This window comes from Malaclemys terrapin, chromosome 25, assembly GCF_027887155.1.
Source record: "Malaclemys terrapin pileata isolate rMalTer1 chromosome 25, rMalTer1.hap1, whole genome shotgun sequence".
NCBI lineage: Eukaryota > Metazoa > Chordata > Testudines > Emydidae > Malaclemys > Malaclemys terrapin.
Window position 1 is genome coordinate 15,688,059 of NC_071529.1, and position 22,819 is coordinate 15,710,877.

The following is a 22,819-nucleotide window of genomic DNA, read 5'->3' on the forward strand; positions in this document are numbered from 1 at the left end:
CACTAGCAAGCAAGGGAGTAAGAGAGGAGCGTATGTCTTCAAAGCTAGAAGCATGATGGTCTGAGGCTCTCTTCTTTAGGGTCTTTGTAGATGAAAAAAACGGAGTCCTGTGGCCTCTTATAGACTAACAGACGTATTGGAGCGTAAGCGTCTGACGAAGTGGGGATTCGCCCACAAAAGCTTATGCTCCAATACGTCTGTTAGTCTATAAGGTGCCACAGGACTCTTAGTCTGGATCTGTAAAAAGCAACAAACACGGCTCCCCCTCTGATATTTGTAGATGAAAATGGTCAAATCTGTGTTCACGGAGTGATTAAAAGGCCAGCATTAGTTCATGCTGCCAGAGGTTTTCTGCCTGTCTGTGTACTTTCACAGCACGGTGTCCTGGAGATCTGCTGTATTAAAAACTGTTCTCTTGTGCTGCAGCTCTGGGGGTCAGTGAAAGCAATGAATAAACAAGTGGTTAGCAGAGGAGCTGAATCAGCAACCTGTAAGCTGCCTGGTGCCAGCTCTGTCACCGCTAAATCTAGGGAAAGGGAAGCACGATGCACATCAGGAAGATTGAAGGGGATTTAATGGAGAGAGATTTATGGAAATAAAATGTCAAGAGAGGAATCAGATGCAAAAGCTACAGTGAAAGGCGTTGACTGCAGGGCCCTGCTTTTACAGATGCCAACTCTCCTAGCACGAAGCTGCTGAGACCAGTTGCTTAGCAATCAGAAAATGGCCGAGAATGCAGGAGCAACCGAGTTCCAAGCTGCACATGATCGCTTTGTCACATACTGCCATTTCCACTTGAACTTGAGAGGCTTTAGAGTCTCTGAAATGGTCTTGGACGGATCTGGAGGCACATTCCAGTCAGACCCTGCCAAAGAACTCGCGCTCTCTCTCTCTTTTTTTCCTCTGCTCAGCCAGTTTTGAGAGCCAAATGTGAATGAATTCTGACCCTTTAAACATAAGCTCCCTGCGTCCCCTACCACCCAAGGTGGAGCTCTTGCAGTGCACAGCACGCAGTCATTTCTCTGCCGCTTCTAAAGCAAATGTCTGTTAAAGCTGGGTGGAGAAAAAAATCTCCACTTGGGGAATCTGAAAACTCCCTTTTTCCCTTGGAATTCTCTGCTGAGGGTGAGGTGGGGCGGGAGGAAAATGGCCTAGAGCTGTTTTGTACGTTTCTTTCCAGGAGTATCTTTTGGCTAACCTAGGGTGCATGTGAGGAGACTAGAGAGCATGTTCCAAACATGGAGCAGGGAGGGGGCGTTGGGCTCTCAGGCTTGTCCATATGCCCTGGCCACTAGCCACTATTGTGTTGTACCCTACTGTGCGCTACAAATTGCCACCGAATCCCTCACTGCTGTCTTTGTCCCGCTTTTCCATGCAAGGTGCTGAACCAAACGGAGGATCATCGCCAGCGGGTCCTGCAGGCAGCTGCTAAAACTATCCGTGTCTGGTTCATCAAAGTGCGGAAGATGAAGGCTATCTACCATACCCTGAACCTGTGTAACATTGACGTGACCCAGAAGTGTTTGATTGCTGAAGTCTGGTGCCCTGTCGCTGACCTCGATTCCATCCAGTTTGCTCTCAGAAGAGGCACTGTGAGTATCTCCTCGCTTTCGAACTGCAGCAGTTGTCACTTACCTCCCATGCAAGTCTCAACAGACCAGCCTCCTTCAGCCAGCTGAACCCTGACGAATCATTGCACCTGGGGAGCCCGATTGGACTGTGGAGTTTTGAAAGGCATCCCTTAGGCTGTATATAAAAATGGCAACCTTCATAGAGGATACTTTTTTTTAATCTGTAGCAACTATGGTTACCAGAAAAGCACTCACCCAGTGCTCCAGAAAATGCTGGCTGTTGGAGAGATGGACTGAACAAACATTGGGGATGCTTCAGAGTTGGTTGCTTGCTTGGACATGGGCATGTAATGCCATAAAGTCAAAACATGGAGATAACTTATCCAGAACAATATCTGCGCCTTTTCCTTTGCTTGGGCAAGTCTGCTGATCTGCTTGCAGCTTGGGTTGTCTCTGTTCATTGGACAGAGGTGACTAGAGCTCATTGGACAGAGGTGACATGCTTTTCTATTGTTATCTCAGACAGTTTTGAAGTGAAGCTTTTATGCTTCTTAGCAGCAGGCACTGAGCCTCAAATAATGGCTCGTCCGTCAGATCTGCCTCTTAAGCAAGTCAGATGCTGTGTAGGTGCCATGTCTGAGTGGTGAAACCTGGGACCTGTGTGCTTGACTCCCAACTGATGAGACGTGACTAGTGGCGTGTCAGGCACAGTAGCACACTTACTCGCCTACAGACCTGTCTGGCCAAGCTCCATTCTTACAGCATTTCTGTCGCTCTGCAATGCAATAACTTTTGACTGTCCGTCCAATCAATTCCAAAATGTCAGGCAATGTTCTAGGCATCGGGGAGAGAACCTTATTGGTTTTGGGGAAAATTGGAAAATCAGAATGGGGAACACGCAGAGTCCCTGGCATCTGGTTAGCAGAGCCAGCAACTGCAGCCACCTCTGTAATTGGCTATAGATCAAAGAACTAGTTGATGGGAGTCATTAACAGAGTCCTGCATATGCCCCCACATCAGTGCTGCCCATCCTCCCAGTACGGTTCCTAAATGTTAATGCCTGTGACTTATGTCCCAGACAGGAGAAATCGGAATGGGGGAGCATATTGGAGGGGGGGGCACACGGGGGGTCACAAAGGCAGGGGGAACTTTTTCCTAAGGCTGCAGTGTGTTCCTGCATTGTGCAAGTGGACCACAAACATGCAAGTTCCCTGCAGCTTTCCTGATGCCAATGCGAAGTAAGCCTGCCCCTCTGTACTTGGCTTGTCTAGGGAAGGAGTCACCGCTAACCTCAGTTTCTGTTTGTTTTTAATACAGGAGCACAGCGGATCCACCGTTCCATCCATCCTGAATAGGATGCAAACCAATCAGACCCCGCCAACTTACAACAAAACCAACAAGTTCACTTCTGGCTTTCAGAATATAGTAGACGCATATGGCATTGGAACTTACCGGGAGATAAATCCAGGTAAACACGCAATCTGCCTGTTCATCCCTCTGATCTGGTGACTGGGTGGCCTGGTCTCTCTCCTGATATGCAAAGCCCTTGCACAGGATTGACTCCGCTGTCTGAGCAAGCGTAGCCTCTGTTACTGTGAATTGTAAAACCAACGTTATTGCTGGCTATTTCTGGAAATGTATAGGCCCAATCATCTGTACGTTAATGCAGAATCTACCCCATTATGCTCAAAATTGTCTTAATGATAAACTCTTGCCAGCAAAGAGCTATTTTCTGGGCACTAAACCGAGAGGTAGAGTTCAAAGCAAGGATGAGTGTAAAATGCATTTCCTGGAGTGGCAAATGCAGAAGTGCTCTGAGAGATCAGTCTTATCAGATAACTTTGATTTCAGGCTAAATTGTCATGATGGTAGTCTGCTTTATGCAGGCAGGCCACTTTACAAGAGTACTGGGCCGCAAAATCCAGACTCAAGGCAGGTGTGGATTTAGCAGATCAGAATATAACAGCAGGTAGAAATAGGTCATAGAATCGTAGGACTGGAAGGGACCTCGAGAGGTCATCTAGTCCAGTCCCCTGCACTCATGGCAGGACTAAGCATTATCTAGACTATCCCTGACAGGTGTTTGTCTAACCTGCTTTTACCATCAAACCTGCATCTAACCATCAGAGACATGATCGAGTATCAAGAGGTGCTTGACCTTTTTGACTGGCTGATAGGGCTCGTTGGAACATTTAAAAAAAATCAAGTTTTAATAACTCTAAATTTACACTCCTGGTAGTTAGAGGTACTCCAAAAGAGCAATCTGTCATATTTTATAAATTAAAGGTGTGAATGACTTAATTTCTCCTGTCCCCTTGTAGTCATATTTGTGTTTAGATTAAAAGGTTTAGTACCTGGTAGCTTCCGGGTACTTGAGCGACTGCATCCCATCAAGCTGCTGCAGGCTTGTGTGAAGGTGGCAATTTCAGTCTGTTTCCATGATCTCCTAGAAGTAGCACAAGTAGTTGTTTCTAGCAACTGAGGATACTTGTTAATGTGCCAGGTTTAAAGAAGTAAAAATGAGACCTTGCAGTCAGGTCATCTGGGAACCAATTGGACCAGAGACTAGAGAGAAGCGTTTCTTACCATTGAGAGAGGCAGAGATGATTGAGGTCACACACAGTCCAGTCTCTCTCTTGTGCAGCCCAGACTAGTGATCAGTGTACAGTTGTTCCAGATGGGTTTTCTAGAGCCTGTCTTCAGTCTCACTACTTCTCAGTGTCTTGATGGTGGGGTATCCACAGGTTCCACAGGGAAGATGATTAAGGTGAAATATGGATGTGTTGGGAAAGAAGAAGCAGTCAGCATGGGCACAGATCGGAGACTTGAGGAGGATGGGAGATTGGCTAGCAATTGCCAGCATCAGAGAGGATATAAATGTCTTTCCTTTTCAATTTAGTTAATTGTTGCCGGAAGCTTCTTTCCACACATGAACAGAGCTGCTTTTATAAGTCCCATGATGGTGATGTAGTTTCTTCCAGTATCTCCAGTGGAGGTTGATCCTGTTTGGAAGATGGGAATGAATATATGAATTGTATTGCTAATGGAATAAGTGGAACCAGAGAGCCAAACAGAGAGATGTCTGGTCTGTTTTCCCCTCCCTTCTAGCTCCGTACACAATTATCACTTTCCCATTCCTGTTTGCTGTGATGTTTGGAGACTTTGGTCACGGAATCCTGATGACGTTAATTGCCGTGTGGATGGTGGTTAGGGAAAGTCGCATTCTGTCACAGAAGAATGACAATGAGGTAAAGAGCTAGGTCAAGCTCAGTTTTGTATTAAAGCAAAGAGACCTAAATTGATCCTCTTCCCCCCCGTCCCTCCCCAACTGCCATTCGTACAACTATTTTTTTTCACGTCCAGTTTGTCAAGAACATGAACAAACTAATAGCAAACAAAAGTCCATAGACCACAAGATGATGAGTAATGTCCTTTCTCAGAATTGTGGGGATTCCTTTGGTTTGCATGTAAGTGTCTGAAACCATGATTCAGACAGACCACGGTTTGCTGGTTAAGCTGTGAGGTTTTCACCACTGGGGGTGCCAGTTCCCATGACAGGTGGTTGTAAAGCAGCAACTAAGCTGCAGTCAGATGTGTTCTCACTCACGGCCCACTGTCCTAAACATTCCCATAACTTGGTGAAGTTGGTCGTGCTCGCTTAGGTCTTGGATTGACGAACAGATCTGTGAGGACTGAAACACATGGGGGAAGCTGTTACAGCACCTGCCCAGGCTCTGACTATCTCCCCGGCACCTGTTCACACTGAAATGTTAAGAAATTTCATCAAATGTGATATTTTCTGTACGGCCCCTGAGCTGGAAGGTGAGACAGTCCCACCTAATCCATTCTGGTAGGCTGGCCATCTGTCCTCCGGCCTCAGTTTTCGTCGTCCTTGTGGTTGTAACCCCTGCATCCTTAATTCTTGCCATAGAATGGCGAAGGCTCAGTGGCTTTAGTCCAGGACTGGCAGCCTGGGCCCTGGAATTGGGTGGTTTCAGCCTCTGTTTTTGTGTGTGCTTGTCCTCACTGACTCTTTTATTAAACAGATGTTCAATACCATTTTTACTGGTCGGTACATCATTCTGCTAATGGGAGTGTTCTCCATGTACACCGGCCTTATCTACAACGACTGCTTCTCCAAAGCACTTAATATGTTTGGCTCATCGTGGAGCGTCCGGCCGATGTTCTCGAAAGGCAACTGGACGTAAGTAATTAGGTGCTTGAGAAGTAAAACCATAGGGCTGAGTTCCTGAATCTGTTTTTCAGGGTTTGTAATTGCATAGGAATGTATGCATGGCAGGAACGTCAGCAGTGTTCTTTCTTTAGGAAACGTTTCTTGGGGGGAGCAAAGCCATGTGCTGTGTAAAAGAAATACAAAGAGCTGGAGATGTTTAAGTGAAAATGGCCTTTGGATAAACTGGGTGTCAGTTGGCTCTTCCTGGTCTAGCTCCCCCAACAGAGCCTTAGACACACTATTAAAATGCATGGAAAGAAGCAAATTGCCTGTAGTTTTCCTCCCTTCCTCCTATGTGTGCATTTCACTGGTGATCCCCTTCTACCCAAAATAGTTATTTAGCTGTCTTGCCAAAGAGCCTGGTTATTCAGATTCAGGTAGGACAGTCCTGCCCTAAGTCTCACATGGGCGTTGAACTGCATGTGGAGGCTGAAACGTTGGTTCGTTAGGCAGGTTCCCAAGTGGCACAAGGATAACTAATGCTCCCATTCATTGTACTGAGATGCACTTCCCCTTCACGGATCAGGAGGAAGCTGGTGTTCTGTGTTCTCATTTTTTGTTGAGTACAATTTTTACAGTTTGTAAAGCTTTATATCTATTTGAACCCAAACAGAGAAGAGTTGCTTCAGAACACCCCTGTCCTGCAGCTGAATCCTGCCGTGGCAGGGGTCTTTAGTGGACCGTATCCGTTTGGCATCGACCCGGTAAGAGTTTTTCCTTCTGATACACGTGGCCTTAGACACTTTTCTGGCTTCTGTAACTGTAACTTTCTGGAGTATGGTTTAAAAAAGCTAAAGGTGTATGTGTTCTCTTAGCAAACTCGGGGCAGTAACTGTTGCGGAAAACACTGGGATGGACAGTGAAGTGGGTTCCATTACTTATCTCTAATATGTCACCTATTAGTGTGATGGCTTATGGGTACTGAAATGGTGACCAGTAGGAGTTCTGAAGGTCTCTTTCGTTGACCCCCTTTACCTAGCTATTTAGGGCTGCAGTATCCCACAGCACTGGAGTTAGGTTTGGCATTAGGCTTGAGAGCCTGTCATGCATTTCCTAGTAAATTTGTTGTCTCTTCTTCTGCTAAAAGCCACCCACGTGCCTTGGAAATGTGTATTTCCAGGTAACACCATTTGACTTATCTCTTTATAAGCTACCTGGATTCAGAAAACTGCCCTTAAGAATTTCTTTGCATTTGAACTGATCCTGCATTTGATGTTAGAGGGGTATGCTGGTGTTAGGGGCCAGAACTGTATTCAAAAAGGGAACTGCAAGATTCTTTCTCAGGCAACATCACAGATTGGAGTTCTCAGTTTTTCTCCTGCCACAGCTGGCCACCTTGAAAGTGAGCAAGGCTCAGACCTTGCTCTGCTTAGGTGCTGATAAGATCAGCTGTTACAAGGGAAACCACAGTCCCTGAATTTGAGGTTGGCTGGTAAGTGAAGAAACAACAGATGATTGAATGTTTTATTTTAAAATGTATTTGTAAAATTTATAGTGTTTGTCTGTGCCTATTTTCTGTTCCTGGTTAGCTATCTTGTGCTGTGCAGTTTAACATAAGTAAATACTTCTTTGGTTCATCTGTCTTCCTTTCGCTCATTAATTCGGATTGAATCCATGTTGTTTGTGACAGGTTTGGAATATTGCCAGCAACAAGCTGAACTTCCTCAACTCCTTTAAGATGAAGATGTCTGTGATTCTTGGCATCATCCACATGCTTTTTGGTGTCACACTGAGCCTTCTCAACCACATGTGAGTGCTCTGTGTTCTGTTTTTACTAGGACAATACACTTCTATTAGTGCAGAATGTCTGTATTAGATTTATCAGGATGAGATTAGATTCTTAGGTTTTCTCATCTAACTCCTTACGCCTTTAAGACTGTGGATCTTGCAGCAGGTTTTAAAATGGAGAGAATTCAACATGAGTTATTTCATTAGTCAGGAAACATTTCATTATGGATATGTCTCATCCTGTGAGACTATATTTGCATATCAAATATTTCTTATCAAAAATTTAGCTCTGAAGATGGTTAGAAATGCAGAAACTCAAGATTCATTTGTTTTAAGACTCTTCCTCTTGTATTATCCATTAAAAGTTAATTTCACTGTCTTAGTCTGCATTAAGTTTATCTAACTCCAGTCAAATGTGGTGATGCTCTAACAAACTCTCTAATTCTTCTTTCTCTGTAGCTATTTCAAGAAACCACTGAACATCTATCTTGGGTTTATTCCTGAAATGATTTTCATGTCGTCATTGTTTGGCTACCTTATTATACTAATTTTCTACAAGTGGTCGGCCTATGATGCTCACACTTCAAAGGATGCACCAAGCCTTCTAATCCATTTTATCAACATGTTTCTTTTCTCCTATGCCGATCCCAGTATCAAGATGCTTTATAAAGGACAGGTATGTGGTCTCACTACAATGATACAGGGTGAATGATCGTTTGTAATATGAGAGAGAGGCTTTCACTCCAAAGAGCTTAACTACTGTAGAGGAAATAAAACATGAAACAAGAACCTAGTGATTTAGGGTAGCACACTTTGTCCTGAAGCATCCTGAGGTGTTAGAGAGGCTCTTTTTGTGGCAATTGTGTTCCTACCCTGGGAGTGAAAACAAACAGTTTTGAACTAAAACATTACACAAAGTCCTCAAGAAGGGAAGCAAAGAGTAACTTCTCCAGGAAGAATCCAGGTCTTCCTGAAAGTAACTATCAGATCTTGAGCATGATCAAGACACCAAATACTTTGTGACAAATAGGATAGGGTACCATGGGTTCTTTAGGAACCAGAAGTGGTTAGGACTTACTTTTTTTTATGTCCACTTCAGTAGCATAGTGCCATCTAACTCTGTGCTAAGACACTAGTCCAGGACAGACTCAAGAGAGTGCCACCTGCCAAACAGCCTCTGCCTGCAAATCCACTTAGAGGTCTCTAACCCGAGTGATGACCACGCCTCCCTGGCTTAGGGGGTACAGTCTGATGCGAACACAGCCTGAGGTGATGCAGCTTCAGACAAACAATAAGAACAGTTCAGTCTGCTGGTTTGGGAAGCGATAATTATAACAGGATCTGAAGGATCTGTGTACCAGGGAAACACTTGTTTATGGAGTTATTCACAGTTGAAAGTTGTAATGTGCATGAGACCTGTTCTGTAAAGTACCTTAGCAGAAATGGAACATTCACTGCATCACCTTGTACCGTGTCTCTGTTTTTTCCACAGATAGGGCTTCAGTGCTTCCTGGTGGTGGTTGCGCTGCTGTGTGTGCCATGGATGCTGGTAGTTAAACCCTTGGTCCTTCGCCATCAATATTTAAGGAGAAAGCATTTGGTGGGTGACTGTTTTTGGTATTTCTGATTACAACTATTAGTAGTTCAAAAGCTGTAGGCTCTATCTTGATCTTGGATACATAGGTTCACATTGGGGCATGACCTCTGAAACCCCTTTGCGTGTGTAAGACAAGAGGGTTTTACCGGACACGAGGTGATGCCTGCTTGCCTCTAAGATCTGCATCTAGCTCTGATTCTGCATTAGAAAACCTGTGTGTAGATACTATTGTAAAATAAATACATCCCGCTTGGGTACTGTCAGCCCATGTAGGAGCACAGAAGCCATCCGTTATTGAACTTGTTTCTGTGCCTTTCCTTGGTGGCCAAAGTGCAGAAGCAGAGATGTAATTAACAGTGAATTGGTCGACAGTAATGTCATCAATCTGATTAAAGGAGTTTGGATCTAAAAAGGAGACTAATCTTTGCTTGTGAATGTGGGAGCTTATCTCTTAGGATATCTTTGTCTTTTGTGGCTATGCAACTGTACTTAAATATATCGATAAAATGTAGGAACCTGGCATACATGCACTGAGGCTACTTGAAAATTCTCCTTGCATGTACGGCAGACAACTGTTAGGATGTTACAGTCCGTCAAAGTACAGTTCAGTTAAAGACACTCCCTCTCCCTTCTCTGACCATCTTTCATCCTCCCATGTCCCCTCCATTCGTCTCCCTTTCTCTTTTGTTTTTCTTCCTCTTTCCCCTTCTTTCTTCCATTCACTATCAGGAAGGGCAACCCATGGAGGGCCAAGTCAGCACAGTCCAGAACGCGCAGGCACTAGAGGCAGCAGCGGCTGCAACAGTGAGTGGCTTTAAAATCACGTGACGGATTTAAAGATGGGGAGTCGGAATTACACTCCATAACCTCTGGAATATTTTATACATATCTGCACTTCCTAAGTGGTGAACGAGATCCCCCTGTGGTGAAGCAGTCCCTGTCTCAGCAAGATAAATTCCAGTACCCTCAATATAATTGTGATGCATTCCTAAATAGCCATACACACAAATGAAAGAGAATAACTAAGTGACCCTGTAATGCAAAGACGCTTCTCTGGAAAGTGCTGGGGAGATCCTAGCTCACAAGAATGCCTTGTCTTCAGACCTCCAAGATGAAATCCCCTTGTTTTACGTTCTTGCATATTTGTTTTTATAAACTAGATTTGACCTCTTCTGTTTGAAACCTTTCTGTTTACATTCCATACTCCAAAAAGTCATACGTATGTGTGGCCCTCTCAGCAGCACTAACCCTGTGGCTTCACATCAACAGTGAATGGATTTTTGTGTCTGCTTCTTTATGGGGACTTGCAGAACCCGACGTTCCCGTGAAATGGCTGTGTGCCAAACAGAGCTGTGTGTAAATCTATTAACTACCATCCATGGCCAGAGTCCACTGCCGGCTAGTGAGTGTAGCAGCCTTCATGGCTTGCTTCACCAGAAGGACATATTTCAAGTTGTTGTCACGCACATGAAATGTGGCGTCTTTCTCCAAAGAGACTAAATCATGCAAATAAATGATCTGAATTGGATTTTGCATTCAGTCTTGTACTATGTGATCAACTGAAAATTAGGTTTAATATTTGGATATTAAACATTTCCATAACAAATCTTTAATAATAGCCTTGCAAAAATCTTTCAGGAGTGTTGAGAAACATCTGGCAAATGGCATTGTGTGTGTGTGTGTGTGTGTGTGTGAGTGATCCATCAAATGTATTAAGTGTGTAGAAAGGCCAGCTGTGAATGAGGCGGTTTCCACACCTCTTCTAACGCAATCCTGTCAAATGCACAGTGGAGGGCCAGATCCCCATGTGATGGAAAATGTCATGGCTCTATTGATATGAGCTGAGCTAAAGCAATTGACACCAGTCCAAAGAGAATATACATTAGCCAAGTGCATGAGAAAAAGCTGTATGCTAATCATGTGTTTGATGAAATAACTCATGACCACAAATCTCCAGTGCCTAGAAATGTGACTAGCAGAACACCACCTAACACTCAGTTTTGGTCCACTTTGATACCAGTTTCAAAAACAGAATCCAAACGCAAGCCTTTTCGCTCTTACCTAGAAGTATACTTCTTACTATCTTAATGTGTGTCACTTTTTTCTGTATTCTATTTTCTGTTTTTATTGAAGTAAGATGTCTGGAGTGTATTTGGAGGTAATCTGACAAGAATTAAATAAATCTGTTCCAAGTTTGAGGCTTGGCCTGACAATAAACAAAAACAAGGCTTTGAAAACCAGTCTGTTGTTTATAAATGCATTATACTAATAATCAATGCATTAATGTGAGAAAAGCAAGCATGCTAGACTGTTGCTCCGTATCACCAGAATCTTGATGAACTATGAAAGCAGAGATGGAGGACACTAAGTTTGATCTTCTTTGTTTTTCATAGTCCTCCTTAAATTATAATGTTTTGAATTTAAAAGCCACATTGTTTACATTCCATCCCCCCAAAATATTTGTGTGTGTCAACACTGAAATGCTTCTGGTCCTAGTTATATTAGAGAGAGGCACCTAAATAAGTCATATCCAATTGACTTTTCCTGTTCTATGGGAATTTTCCAAAATCACCTTTACTATATGCACACCTATAACTGCTAAATGCACCACTCTCCAAGGGCAGATGCTAGTGTTGTAGGTCACATCGTATATTCACTGCATTCTATGTTTGCACCCTTTAGGTCTGTCAAGTTTTAAAGTTCTGAACATATAAAGTAGAGTCTCAGATTGCCAATAAGTATTTTACTCCATGTTATTGGGTGTTCTTGAATGAAAATAATAGAAATCTGCCTACAGTGGGCAAAGGTTGGTTGCTGGCAGTTTAGAATCCTGAAAATAAGGTTAAGTGCAAATTAGATTTTCATTATCTTTCTAAATTCCACTTACAATGCCTGAAAACACTATTGTAAGAGAACCTGTCAAACACTGAATGGGGTGTGTGCCATTATTGATGGTGTTAGTTGTTTACTTGGAGTATGAAGCCTGTAGCAGGTTTCATGTAACTGAACAATGATTACGCTTTAACTTGCAAAATGAAGCAGTCCTAACTTTGCTAATTTGATCAGTTAAGACCAAGTGAAGTTAGAACAGAGTCTGTTTTTTAACTATGACCTTTAATGTTTGAGGAGGAACCAAAGGACGGTTGTATTTTAAGTACTGAATGTCTAAACAAATGCTTATAAAAGGAATCATTTGCACAGTTCAGAACTTCCATGTAAGAGAAGGACTGATTCCCATCCCAACCCCATCCGTGGCAATGTGTGGTGTGGGCATGCCTGGTACAAATTGGTGCGGAGAAAGCATATAGATTTGTTGTTAGCATGTGGGATAATGCTGTTTCGCTATTTGCCAGTAAGTGATTTATTTAATACACAGCAGTATTTGTCTTGCTGTCAAAGATTCCAGGAGTTCCGAAAGCTCTTGGAAATTTTTAACAAACTGTTGCACAAAACCCGTCAATTTCAGCCTGTGTGTCACTTTGAGAGCATGTGGCTCTTGGTCAAAGGTGAAATTATTTGGTGTAAAGCTTTATAACATCAACAATTAATTCAGAATTGGTTTAATTGTTTTCAGAATCAGCAGTTATGAGCACGTGTTTCCCACTCAATCAGGAAGAGCAGTCTACTCCATTTGTGAAACATGTTTGTGCCTTGACTCTTAACATTTAATATGTGGTTTTCTTTGAGCTGCTGCTGCTTTCTGGAGGTGTACAAAATGCATTCTCTGATTTCCCCCCCGCAAGTGTCTCACTAAACCACAGCAACACTCTGCTCTTTCTCTTTGTTCACATTTTAGGGAACTCACAACTTCGGTGGGATCCGAGTGGGCAATGGACCAACTGAAGAGGATGCCGAGATCATCCAGCATGACCAGCTTTCTACCCATTCTGAAGATGGGGATGAGGTAAGCGCCTGATCAGCCTTTGCTCCGGCACTATAAAGCTGGCGATGAAAGGGGTTATTTCCTGCTTGATATAGTTACTAGTTTCTAAGATCCTAACTCGGTACCGACATTGCCAGTGGAACTGGAACAGTAGAAATTAATATCCATTCTAATTTCCTGCTTCCTCGTGCTACCTTCCACTCCTCCTCATGACTATTAACATCAGTGAAAGTTCTCTGCACAGGTCAAAGAACATATGTGGCCCTTTCTATCTGAATTCCTATTACAAAGAATGGGTATCTGATAGGCAAGCTTCCCCCCACTCACCCCACCAATGGTAAAATCTAGGCAGTTGCCACAGACACATTTTACCCAGTTTACTCTCCAGTTGAAATGGTAATTGTGTGTTTATTATTTGAGTTGCCCTATTGATTTAACTGTCTGTCATTATAAGCCTGTGTTTAAAATTAAATCCAAGTGCTGTATTTCTTGAGTACTCAACTTTGGACATGTTTTCCTACTGCCCTGCCTTTTCTACCACACCTGGGGAGAAAAAGGGAAAGTGATATTTATCATCTTGGGGGCATTCTGCTGCCTATGTGGACAGGGTAGTGGGCTGCAGTTCCTAGGCGTTACACAGCCGGCACAGTGTGTGCTAGCTAAGTGCTACCACTGAAATAGGTCATGTTAATAAGGGATTTGTTAACCTCGTGTTCATGATGAATGTTCTGATTGTGAGACTCTGCACTAAATGTAAATTTATGTTTACAAGCCTGCAGAGGATGAGGTGGTAAGATGACAGCCAGCTTTGCATTCATATGTATCTGCGCCATTTCCCATTGATGTAAATCATCTGCTGAATTAACACGTGATGTTTTTTCATGCCATGTGACTTGTTTTTCCATAAGATCTAGTTATTTACATGTATGGAGTATTAGAAATGGCCCATACAATATCATCTCCATTTTTAAAATACCTTGTCTGAATTGCTGCATCTCTTTAAATTGTGTTTGCTTTCTTATCTCCCTTGGTTTTTAGATTGCAAATCCTTCTCCGTTGACCTGCACAGCTGTCAATCAAAAGATTGACAAGGGGCTTCTAAATGTTTATATTATAGAGTTGCTGAAGAAGCAAGACTCTCTGTCTTCAACACTTTGACCAAACAGATATAACAGTCTATGGGAATGTCTGGGTTTTTTTGCAAACTGCTTGTAGATTTTTTTCCCCCCCTAGCTATCGTCCAGAGCTAGGTATTTTATTGACTGAATGTTGCCCTAAACAAATGCAACCAAATATTGGAGCATCCAAAATTGGACTAGCTGATGACCAGAGAATCAATATTTTTCTCTTTAAAAGAGGGGGTTTATTGGTGAGAATTGCTCATATTCAAACACAAATAGTTAGATTCTCTGAGTTGGAGAAATATAAAATATCATTTGGGAACAGACTGTGAAATCTAATCAGACTCTCTGCTCTTCTTGATACCAAAAGACCATTATTCTTCATGTTCTTCCTGCCTCCCCTAGTCCTAGAGTTGATATTATAAGTTATTCTCTTTGGGTGGGTGTGTCTCCAGACTCTAGCAGTGCCAAAGTAATAGGTTGTGTCTCGGGAGGCAGTATGTTAACCTTAAGAGCTGTTGTTCTGTTTGTGGGTGCTTTGTTTGTCCTTGTTTTATCTTTAAGTGAAATAGACTGGTATGTGGGGTGTCCATGCAAAAGGCCCTTGCACATTCTTCTCCAAGAAAGGTGGTGCATACAATGATAAAGATATGGGTTGCTTCACCATCAACAAAACCTTCCTCAGATTTTTTTGTTATAGGTGGGTCTTGGTCTTCATAGCAACAAATGATGATAGAATGCACTAGTGTTGCTCCATCATCTCCACATAGCCAAGAAAAATACAAATTCCTTTTCCAGTTCCCACAAGACCTTTAGATCATTACATTTTTATCTATCCCTATAGTGTTTGGGGTTCTGGTAACTAATGTTGAGACAATGACAGAAGTTGATCTGATGGTGAAATAACTATAGAGTTCTCCTCAACCCTCAAGAACAAGGATGTTCATTTCATCCAAACAGTACAGCAGAGAGTGGATAACCTCCCCCAACACTAGCACTTGTTGGCTTGTTTCAAGACTTGCCCTAGAGGGTCAGATTTCAGCTTCTAGTTCCCTGTGTGTAACCCCAGTAATGTCCGTGCAGTTCACACATGTAACTAGAAGCAGAATTTGGTTCTATCCATCTTAGGTGTATGACTGAGGTGAATTTTTAATGTGTTGAGTGGAGCGAAGTCTCCTAGAACAAAGATTGGTGACATTCTAAACATACCACCATGGCATACTCTCAGATCTCCCCTTTATCAAGTTGCTGTTTTTATTGTACTACCATATGAGGGTAGCACCTCAGAACTGGATCAGCTGTGCAATAGTAAACCTGGATTGCATAATTCTGAAACAACTGTCAGTGTGCATAAAAGCCGTGGAATTGTGGAAACTTCGCAATGAGACTCTTTTTTGCATGTGTAATTTTGCTGAACATAGATCTTTTAAGAGAGCTGTTGCCCTTAGGGATAAATCCTAGAGCTGGTGAAATAGGCATAACATAATGCAGGTATATCTGATCACATTTGAATGATATGAAGGCACATCAACACTTTTTTTTTTTTTTAAATAAACAGAGTGAAAAATAACCCATAAGGCTGCAAGAACTCTGCTAAAGCCATCCCATGAGAGCCTTTGGGTTGAAGCACAAGAGTGGTAGTCTCCCTGGCAGTTATTCACTAACTCTGCCATGCGCTGTGTTTATTGTTTAAATATTTGTCAGTTTCAGTTTATTTTACGCTGACTTGCTGTGCGCGCGAGGCAGAGGCCTCTGTTTACCAGAGCAGGTTTTACTGAGGAATTCTTGCAGTTTATGCTCCTGTGAAGTGAGAGATCTGAGCTCTCGACAGCTAGTTTGACATAGCCAAAGCAATAAACATTTCAAACAACTATTTAAGGGGGGGGACAAGCATAAAAATAGCATGCTGTGCTCCTTTCGGAACATGGATCACTCGGTGTCATAAAATTCTGCATCCCCTTTAATAACGTGCTTCGGAGAAGTTCACGGAGCATGGATTAACGCCAAGATGCAGAAACGTGGGACTCTTTTTTCCAAGCTGCAATGTGGCAAACTCTCCTACATTTATTTTGAAATGGTTTTGAATCGATTGCCAAAATGCTTGGAAGGCATAGAGACTGCAGATGAAAAAGTGAAGCAGAGGGGAGATTTTCAAGATAACTTTTTGTGCATTGTTTCTTCTTTCACAGAGAGCCAGTTCCTGCTCTTACAAGATTGCTTCCATTGTTCCCACAGCAGTGCGAAAGATGCAGTATTGTCGCAGGCTTTTTCTGATTTTTTTTCCCATACATTTTATCTCATTCCTGTGGAGAAGGAAAACCGTGTTTGTAACCCCTCTCCTCTTTCATAGAAATAGACACTCATTACCAGTGTGTTCAGACAGAACCACTCTTTACTGAACAGTCTTTTCCTGGTAAAGTCCTGGGTCTGATCATAACTGTTTTCATTGCCTGTCATGTGAAAGTAGACACTTTTTTTAGTCTACAAATTGCAGTGTTGAATGATTATTTCTAATTAGTTGCTCAGATTTAGCAAAAAGTGTCAACTTTCACTGCAATTGTGAAATTATAGTTGATATTCTTCCTAAATGATCTGTATCCAAATAGCCAGTAGAAGAAATTGTCAGTAAGAGCCCAAACATAGTGCCCTTGTAATAGCCCCAGACAGTGGTGCCGCTCCCCTAATCTGCCAACCCTTGCTCATTACAACTGCCTTGCAGCTGGTCTCACTTCCTCTTTGCTCTGTTCTTTCTGCAGTTTGATTTTGGGGATACGGTGGTACATCAGGCCATCCATACCATTGAGTATTGCCTGGGGTGCATTTCCAACACCGCGTCCTACCTGCGGCTTTGGGCTCTCAGCCTGGCCCATGCACGTAAGTATCTTTCCCAAAACTGGAGGTTTGATCAGTGTCTCAGATCAACCTGGACAAAAATGTCCTGGGGAGATGGCATAGGCATGTGTGTATGTGCCAAAGAGGGAAACTGCCCTAGTGCATGTGTCCTGTATTCTGGGGTGCAGTCCAGACTAGTGAGGGGTTGTCATCACCTGCCTTGCAACCTTGGGTGCCTCACAGCGTCTCGCTGATGTAGTTCCCAGTGTGGGCAGCTCGCAAACAGCCAAACAGCATGCAGGTCACACCCTGAGTGTATCTGTGTAGCTACAGTCCTGCTCCAGCCACTCTGACCCCAGCAGCCTGTCAGCAAACATCAGCTACTCTCTGGCTTCCAGTAGCCTTGGTTACTACCTGTAGAGTGATCTCAACACACTCCCAGTTCTAGATTTTCCCCAAAAATGTGTGTTCTGCATTGCCCAGCCTTCTGGACAGCTCAGATATTGGGGGTCCATTGCCCTTGTAAGGGGTCAGTGTACAACAGTCTGCTACTATAATTGGGGTTACCAAACAGTTCTGTTTCAACACAACACTGGATTCATTTTGATTGAAGAATAAAACAAGTTTGTTTAACAACAAAGAGAGGTTTTAAGTGAGTACAAGTATTAGGTGCTAAAGTCAGAAATAGAGAAAGAAAGAACGCTTCTTAGTAGCGAAGACTTGACAAGCTAGACTTGGTTCAAGGTCAAACCCTCACCACGTTCCCTGCAAATTTTCAAGTCAGGATCTTTCACAAAGTCCCTAGTTCCTTCCAGATGCGAGGATGGAGGCATGGGGGTTGGCATGTAAAGCACTGAGTAAGTGGCAGTTCTGGCCTGGCAGCCTGTGCCGGGAATTGGAGTTCAGGTCCTGAGTTACCTGGCTGCAAGCACTTCCTGTTCTTCACAAGCAGCCCCAGTGGAACCATCCTTCCGGCTCCTGCAGTGCTAGAAACAGTCCCAGCGGGGTGGGAACGGGTTATTTCGGAACGTTGCCTAAAACCCACTCTCAATGAAATAAAACTTCCCTTCACAACCACCCTGAAATAAGCAGCTTTCTTCCTGCAGAGCTTTCCGAGGTGCTCTGGACCATGGTGATCCACATCGGCCTCAGTGTGAGAAGTTTGGCTGGAGGTTTTGCTTTGTTCTTCCTATTTGCTGCTTTCGCTACCTTGACCGTGGCAATCCTTCTGATCATGGAGGGCCTGTCGGCTTTCCTTCATGCGCTCCGTTTGCACTGGTAAGTTTCCTGGAACACAGAGGTTTTAAAGCTGTTGTAAGCAAGATGATTACTGATAATTCACCGCCACCACCATGAATGCGATCTCCTAGGAAGCTGTATATACTTGCCTTGCCACCCCATCCCACCTCGCTCCAAGCAAAGTTTAGGCTTCAGTTATAAAATTCAGAGAGTTGGTAATGGCGTGCTGAAACCAGCATTGCCTGGCGCTGCTGGGACATTGTGTGGATAATAGTACTGAATGTAACTAAACTAAGCGCTTGTTCTACAGCTGGCAGACTGGCAGCAAGAGGGTTTTCAAACCTCATGAAGGCTAGCGACCTTATTTTCTGCTTTGGTGGTCCCAGTAATATTCCTCACTCCCATCCTCTACAGTTAAGTCACTAGGCGTTACTTCAAAGGAGCTGGCATAACTGTTCTATGCCACAAAAAAATTCTGTTGAACCCCGCTAAACCTTTCTCGGCAGCCTGTGTTGGGGTATGGAACATTTGGGCCCTTCAGCAGTTTCTCTGTTTTGCCTGATTATGGCATTTGTTTCTCTTGTCTCCTTAATGATGTTACATAGTGATTGATAACTGCAGTTCCATGTGCGGCCAGCAATATAGTTAGTCCATTCTTTCTCAGGAAAATGGAACAGAACAATAGCAGTTACACCTCGGCCTGGGGGGAGCATTATCAAGATCTGGTTATCCAGATCTTGTGCTGGGGTCCGAACTGTCTGTCTTGGCCCTTTCTTCTGCAAGAGAAGTAGACTTGTTTCCAGAAAGGACAGCTGTGTTTTGAGATATGAGAGATTAAACCGGTGGTCTGGGCAGAGGTCATGGCTGAAACCCTGATTCTTTGAGTAACTCATTATGTGCCTCTCCGTTCAGCTTAAAGTGAAAGAAAGCCCTGCTTAGACACCAGCCAGTGCGGGCGGGTGGAAAGGAGAAGGCTGTTCCCCTTTGTAGCAGTTAACAAATGCAGAGGGTTGCTGCAGGAGAGCCTGCAGGGGTTTCTCTCTTTCAGGTAGCTTGGTGGTGGTTATCATAGATCTACACCTTACTCCCAGCAACAGACAACAATAGTGGGTCACAGTCAGCCCTGACTGGAAGAGACTGTTAGCTGCAGATTTTCTTCTTCACCCCTTGTAATGGGAAGTGAATTAGCTCTTTAAACTGGGGTCTGGCTGTCTTAAGAAAGTTTATTCTTATATTCGGTGTGTTGACTGCTCTCTCTTGCTGTCTCATGGCTTTCAAGGCAGAATCTGGAACTACAAAACTTTCTTCCTGGAACTCAAATTGAAATTTTTAAATCTAACGTTAGGAGCTCTCTGAGCTCTAGGCCATTGGTCCAATCCAGTAACTGGATTTTATACAGCCAGTGTAGCAGATTCTCTTCAGTGTTTCCTCTCTTTAGAAATCAAATGATTTGTCCATTGTTCTTTACGTCACACCCTTCCTTACATTTAACTTGCTCAGAATACATAAAGGCTAAGTCTGCACTACACACCTTTTAGTGACACAGCTGCTAGAAGGTGCGCAGTGTAGCCACTCTTTGTCGGCGGGAGAGACCACAAAATAAATCCACCCCATGAGAGGCGGTAGCTTTGTCGGCAGGAGAACTCTCCCGCCAACAAAGCACTGTTCACACCGGCGCTTTTTGTCAGTAAAACTCTTGTCTTTCGGGGGGGTGGGAGGGTAGTGTTTTTTCACATCCCTGAACGACCGAAGTTTTACCGACAAAAGTGCAGTGTAGACAAAGCCTTAATGTTACCCTTCTGTGCGTCCAGAGAAGACCCATTGGCCGCTGCTCTTTGTTAGCCTGCTCAGCTGGTGGTTCACATTGTGTGTATTCGGGGAGTCAGTAAGTGAAGAGAAGTGAGATTACTCAGTGGAGCATCATCACTTTCTCTCCACCCAGGCCCAGAGTGAGTTCCTAGTCCCTGCTTTTAAAGAGCACTTACTCCACTTGGAATTCCAGTGTGGCTGGCTCTCTCTCTGGTGTGACCAAAGAGACAATACAAAAAAGGAATTGATCTAGCTAGCTTTTGGGTTCCCCTCAAGGTACACATAGAACTAGACAGGAGAGCCTGTGACTAACTCTTCTCCTCCTTTCCCATCTCCTTCAGTAATTTATTACGTCAGTTCTGAGTTTTTCATGGTTGGCCAAAAGAAAGAAGCGAAGTCGCAAATGTAGCTTGTGAGGTGTTTGGTCCTGCTCTGAGCTCACCTACTTGCGGTTCTATCTGTTTTCTTTTGTGAAATGTGCCAGTTACAGTCTGAAAATAGGAGCACAGGCCTCTTTTTATTTTCAACGAGCACCTAACATAGCACCACTTTTTCTGTCCTGGGTGCCTTGGCAGTCCTGTGGCTGGAAAGCCAAACCCAGCGTGTCTTTGAGACAGGGAGAAGAAATAAACCTGTTTAAAGTCTTTTTATTTTTCATTTTTTTTCCAGTAAGAAATAAAATGTGATAGTAATGACAACTGCAGCTTTTTGGACTTCCTCTGATTTCTTTTTGGGATGAAAACTTAGTCCTTTTGCACCCCCTAATGGCACGGTTTCCAGGTGCATATTGAAGCTTTCCAGTATGTTCAGGGATCTTCAGAATTCAAACCACACACTCATGATTCATACAGGAATTCTAAAGCGTAGCCATCTTATGTAGGGAGGGGATCTCTGCTACAGTTGTCTGCAACTCCTGAAAATGGCTGTTGGATGGCGTTTCTGTTTTTCCTGGCATCCAGCCTAGAAAATTTCACATCGGTTACGTTAGACCCTGTTGCTTCTAGCTGGTGTTCCTTGTCCTCAGACAACGGTCACTGACAGTATGTAACAGCAAAGTCCAATTAAAAGAACTTTGATCTTGCACCCATTGTAGTGAGTTCTCTCCTCAGACAGGGCCAGACAATGAACAGAGCATCAACTTGGACACGATGTTCCGACTCTTCGGATGTTTAACTGCATCTTTGAATTAGTAGCAGGCCTAAGTCTCCTCTCTGAGCTGTAACGTTCGGTCACACGTTTGCACAAAGTTGGTAGATTATTTAAAAAATCTTTACCATTTTTTCCTTCAAAATTTAAAAAACTGATTTTTCACAAGAAAAATATTCTGAAAGTATGGACTGAAATAAACGAAACAGGTATATTTTAAAATATACACCCCTTCTGCTGAACAGTCATAGCCTCCGTACGTATGCCTGGAGCGCACGCAGATAAGGCCTGATTCAAAGCCCCCTGCATTCAGTGGGTCAGACCATGTGTGATTTTTATATTGTCCACATCCTAGCTGAAACGGAGCTTTGCACGATGCCAGGTTTTTAAGTACAATTTTAAAAAATATTAAGCTCATGGAAACACTACAGGGAAAGTGGCCCCATCCCAGTGGGAGGCAGCTGACAGAAGACAGTGAGACTTTTTGATCCAAGAAATGACCGTAACAACATAGAACACAGTTGTTGTGTAGAACAACTGCTGAGCATTTACTGGGAAACTACAGAAGCATAACTCTGAAGTGAAGTCATATTTCCCCTAAACATAAGTGCCTCAAACCTGTAAACTCAGTAAGAGCAAATCAACTCATAAAAGTTTGGCAATGGGAAAAGCAACTTAGCAAGATAAAATGAGATCTCAAGTACTATGCTGAGACTGTCACTTGGGTTACTCTTATCCCTGTGGAACAGTTGTAAGTTTCTTGGTCTCCAAATAATCTCCTATTAGCATTCCTTTGTAGTCTAACCATGAAATCGACGCACTTTCAGTGCTGTCTTTTCTAACGTGGAAACTCAAAAGAATAATAGGACCAAGTACAGCTGTCCTAAGAGGAACAGCTCTGTAAGAGCTTTGTGTCCGATTAGTTGGCTGTTCGTAACTGGGGAAGAGGAGTCACCTATGTGGAATTTTGTCTGGTGGGTGGGTCATTCAGTCTTCATGGAACAGAGAAGTCATTTAACATATGCCTTGCTGGAAAAACAGATGAATGTGAGGTCTGCCTGTCACACCCAATTGGAGAAGTTTTATTTTGTACTCTTTCAGAAAATACAGATTCCTCCATCAGTAACCTGGACTATGTTTTTGACTAATGTTTAACTACCTGTTGAAACAATAAAGCTCTCAAACTTTGGCAGTGATATTGTCCTTGCACATCTTTAGTTCCCCTTGTATCCTATCCCTACGCTGGAGGGTAGGAGTAGGATACAGAGGGACCTAGACAAATTGGAGAATTGGTCCAAAAGAAATGTGATGAGGTTCAACAAGGACAAGTGCAGAGTCCTGCACTTAGGATGGAAGAATCCCATGCACTGCTACAGACTAGGGACCGAGTGGCTAGGCAGCAGTTCTGCAGAAAAGGACCTGGGGTTACAGTGGACGAGAAGCTGGATATGAGTCAACAGTGTGCCCTTGTTGCCAAGAAGGCTAACGGCATTTTGGGCTGTATAAGTAGGGGCATTGCCAGCAGATCGAGGAACGTGATCATTCCCCTCTGTTCGGCATTGGTGAGTCCTCATCTGGAGTACTGTGTCCAGTTTTAGGCCCCACACTACAAGAAGGATGTGGAAAAATTGGAAAGAGTCCAGCGGAGAGCAGCAAAAA

General features: G+C 43.4%; 2 protein-coding genes across 7 annotated transcripts in view; one reads left to right on the top strand and one right to left on the bottom strand.

Moving 5' to 3' along the window:
- Positions 1-22,819, bottom strand: part of STAT3 (signal transducer and activator of transcription 3) — a 295,156-nt gene that overhangs the window by 97,278 nt on the left and 175,059 nt on the right. The window lies entirely within an intron of this gene.
- Positions 1-22,819, top strand: part of ATP6V0A1 (ATPase H+ transporting V0 subunit a1) — a 46,526-nt gene that overhangs the window by 15,358 nt on the left and 8,349 nt on the right. For 3 of the 6 annotated variants that reach the window (XM_054014220.1, XM_054014222.1, XM_054014223.1), the window contains exons 10-21: positions 1,380-1,592; positions 2,889-3,039; positions 4,680-4,819; positions 5,618-5,775; positions 6,419-6,509; positions 7,436-7,554; positions 7,993-8,209; positions 9,026-9,133; positions 12,927-13,034; positions 13,786-13,803; positions 16,891-17,008; positions 18,073-18,244. In XM_054014220.1, the coding sequence (XP_053870195.1) occupies positions 1,380-1,592; positions 2,889-3,039; positions 4,680-4,819; positions 5,618-5,775; positions 6,419-6,509; positions 7,436-7,554; positions 7,993-8,209; positions 9,026-9,133; positions 12,927-13,034; positions 13,786-13,803; positions 16,891-17,008; positions 18,073-18,244 (1,613 nt within the window). Of the gene's footprint in view, positions 1-1,379; positions 1,593-2,888; positions 3,040-4,679; positions 4,820-5,617; positions 5,776-6,418; positions 6,510-7,435; positions 7,555-7,992; positions 8,210-9,025; positions 9,134-9,859; positions 9,935-12,926; positions 13,035-13,785; positions 13,804-16,890; positions 17,009-18,072; positions 18,245-22,819 lie in introns of all 6 variants that reach the window. The other 3 variants (XM_054014221.1, XM_054014224.1, XM_054014225.1) reach the window with 2 other exon arrangements.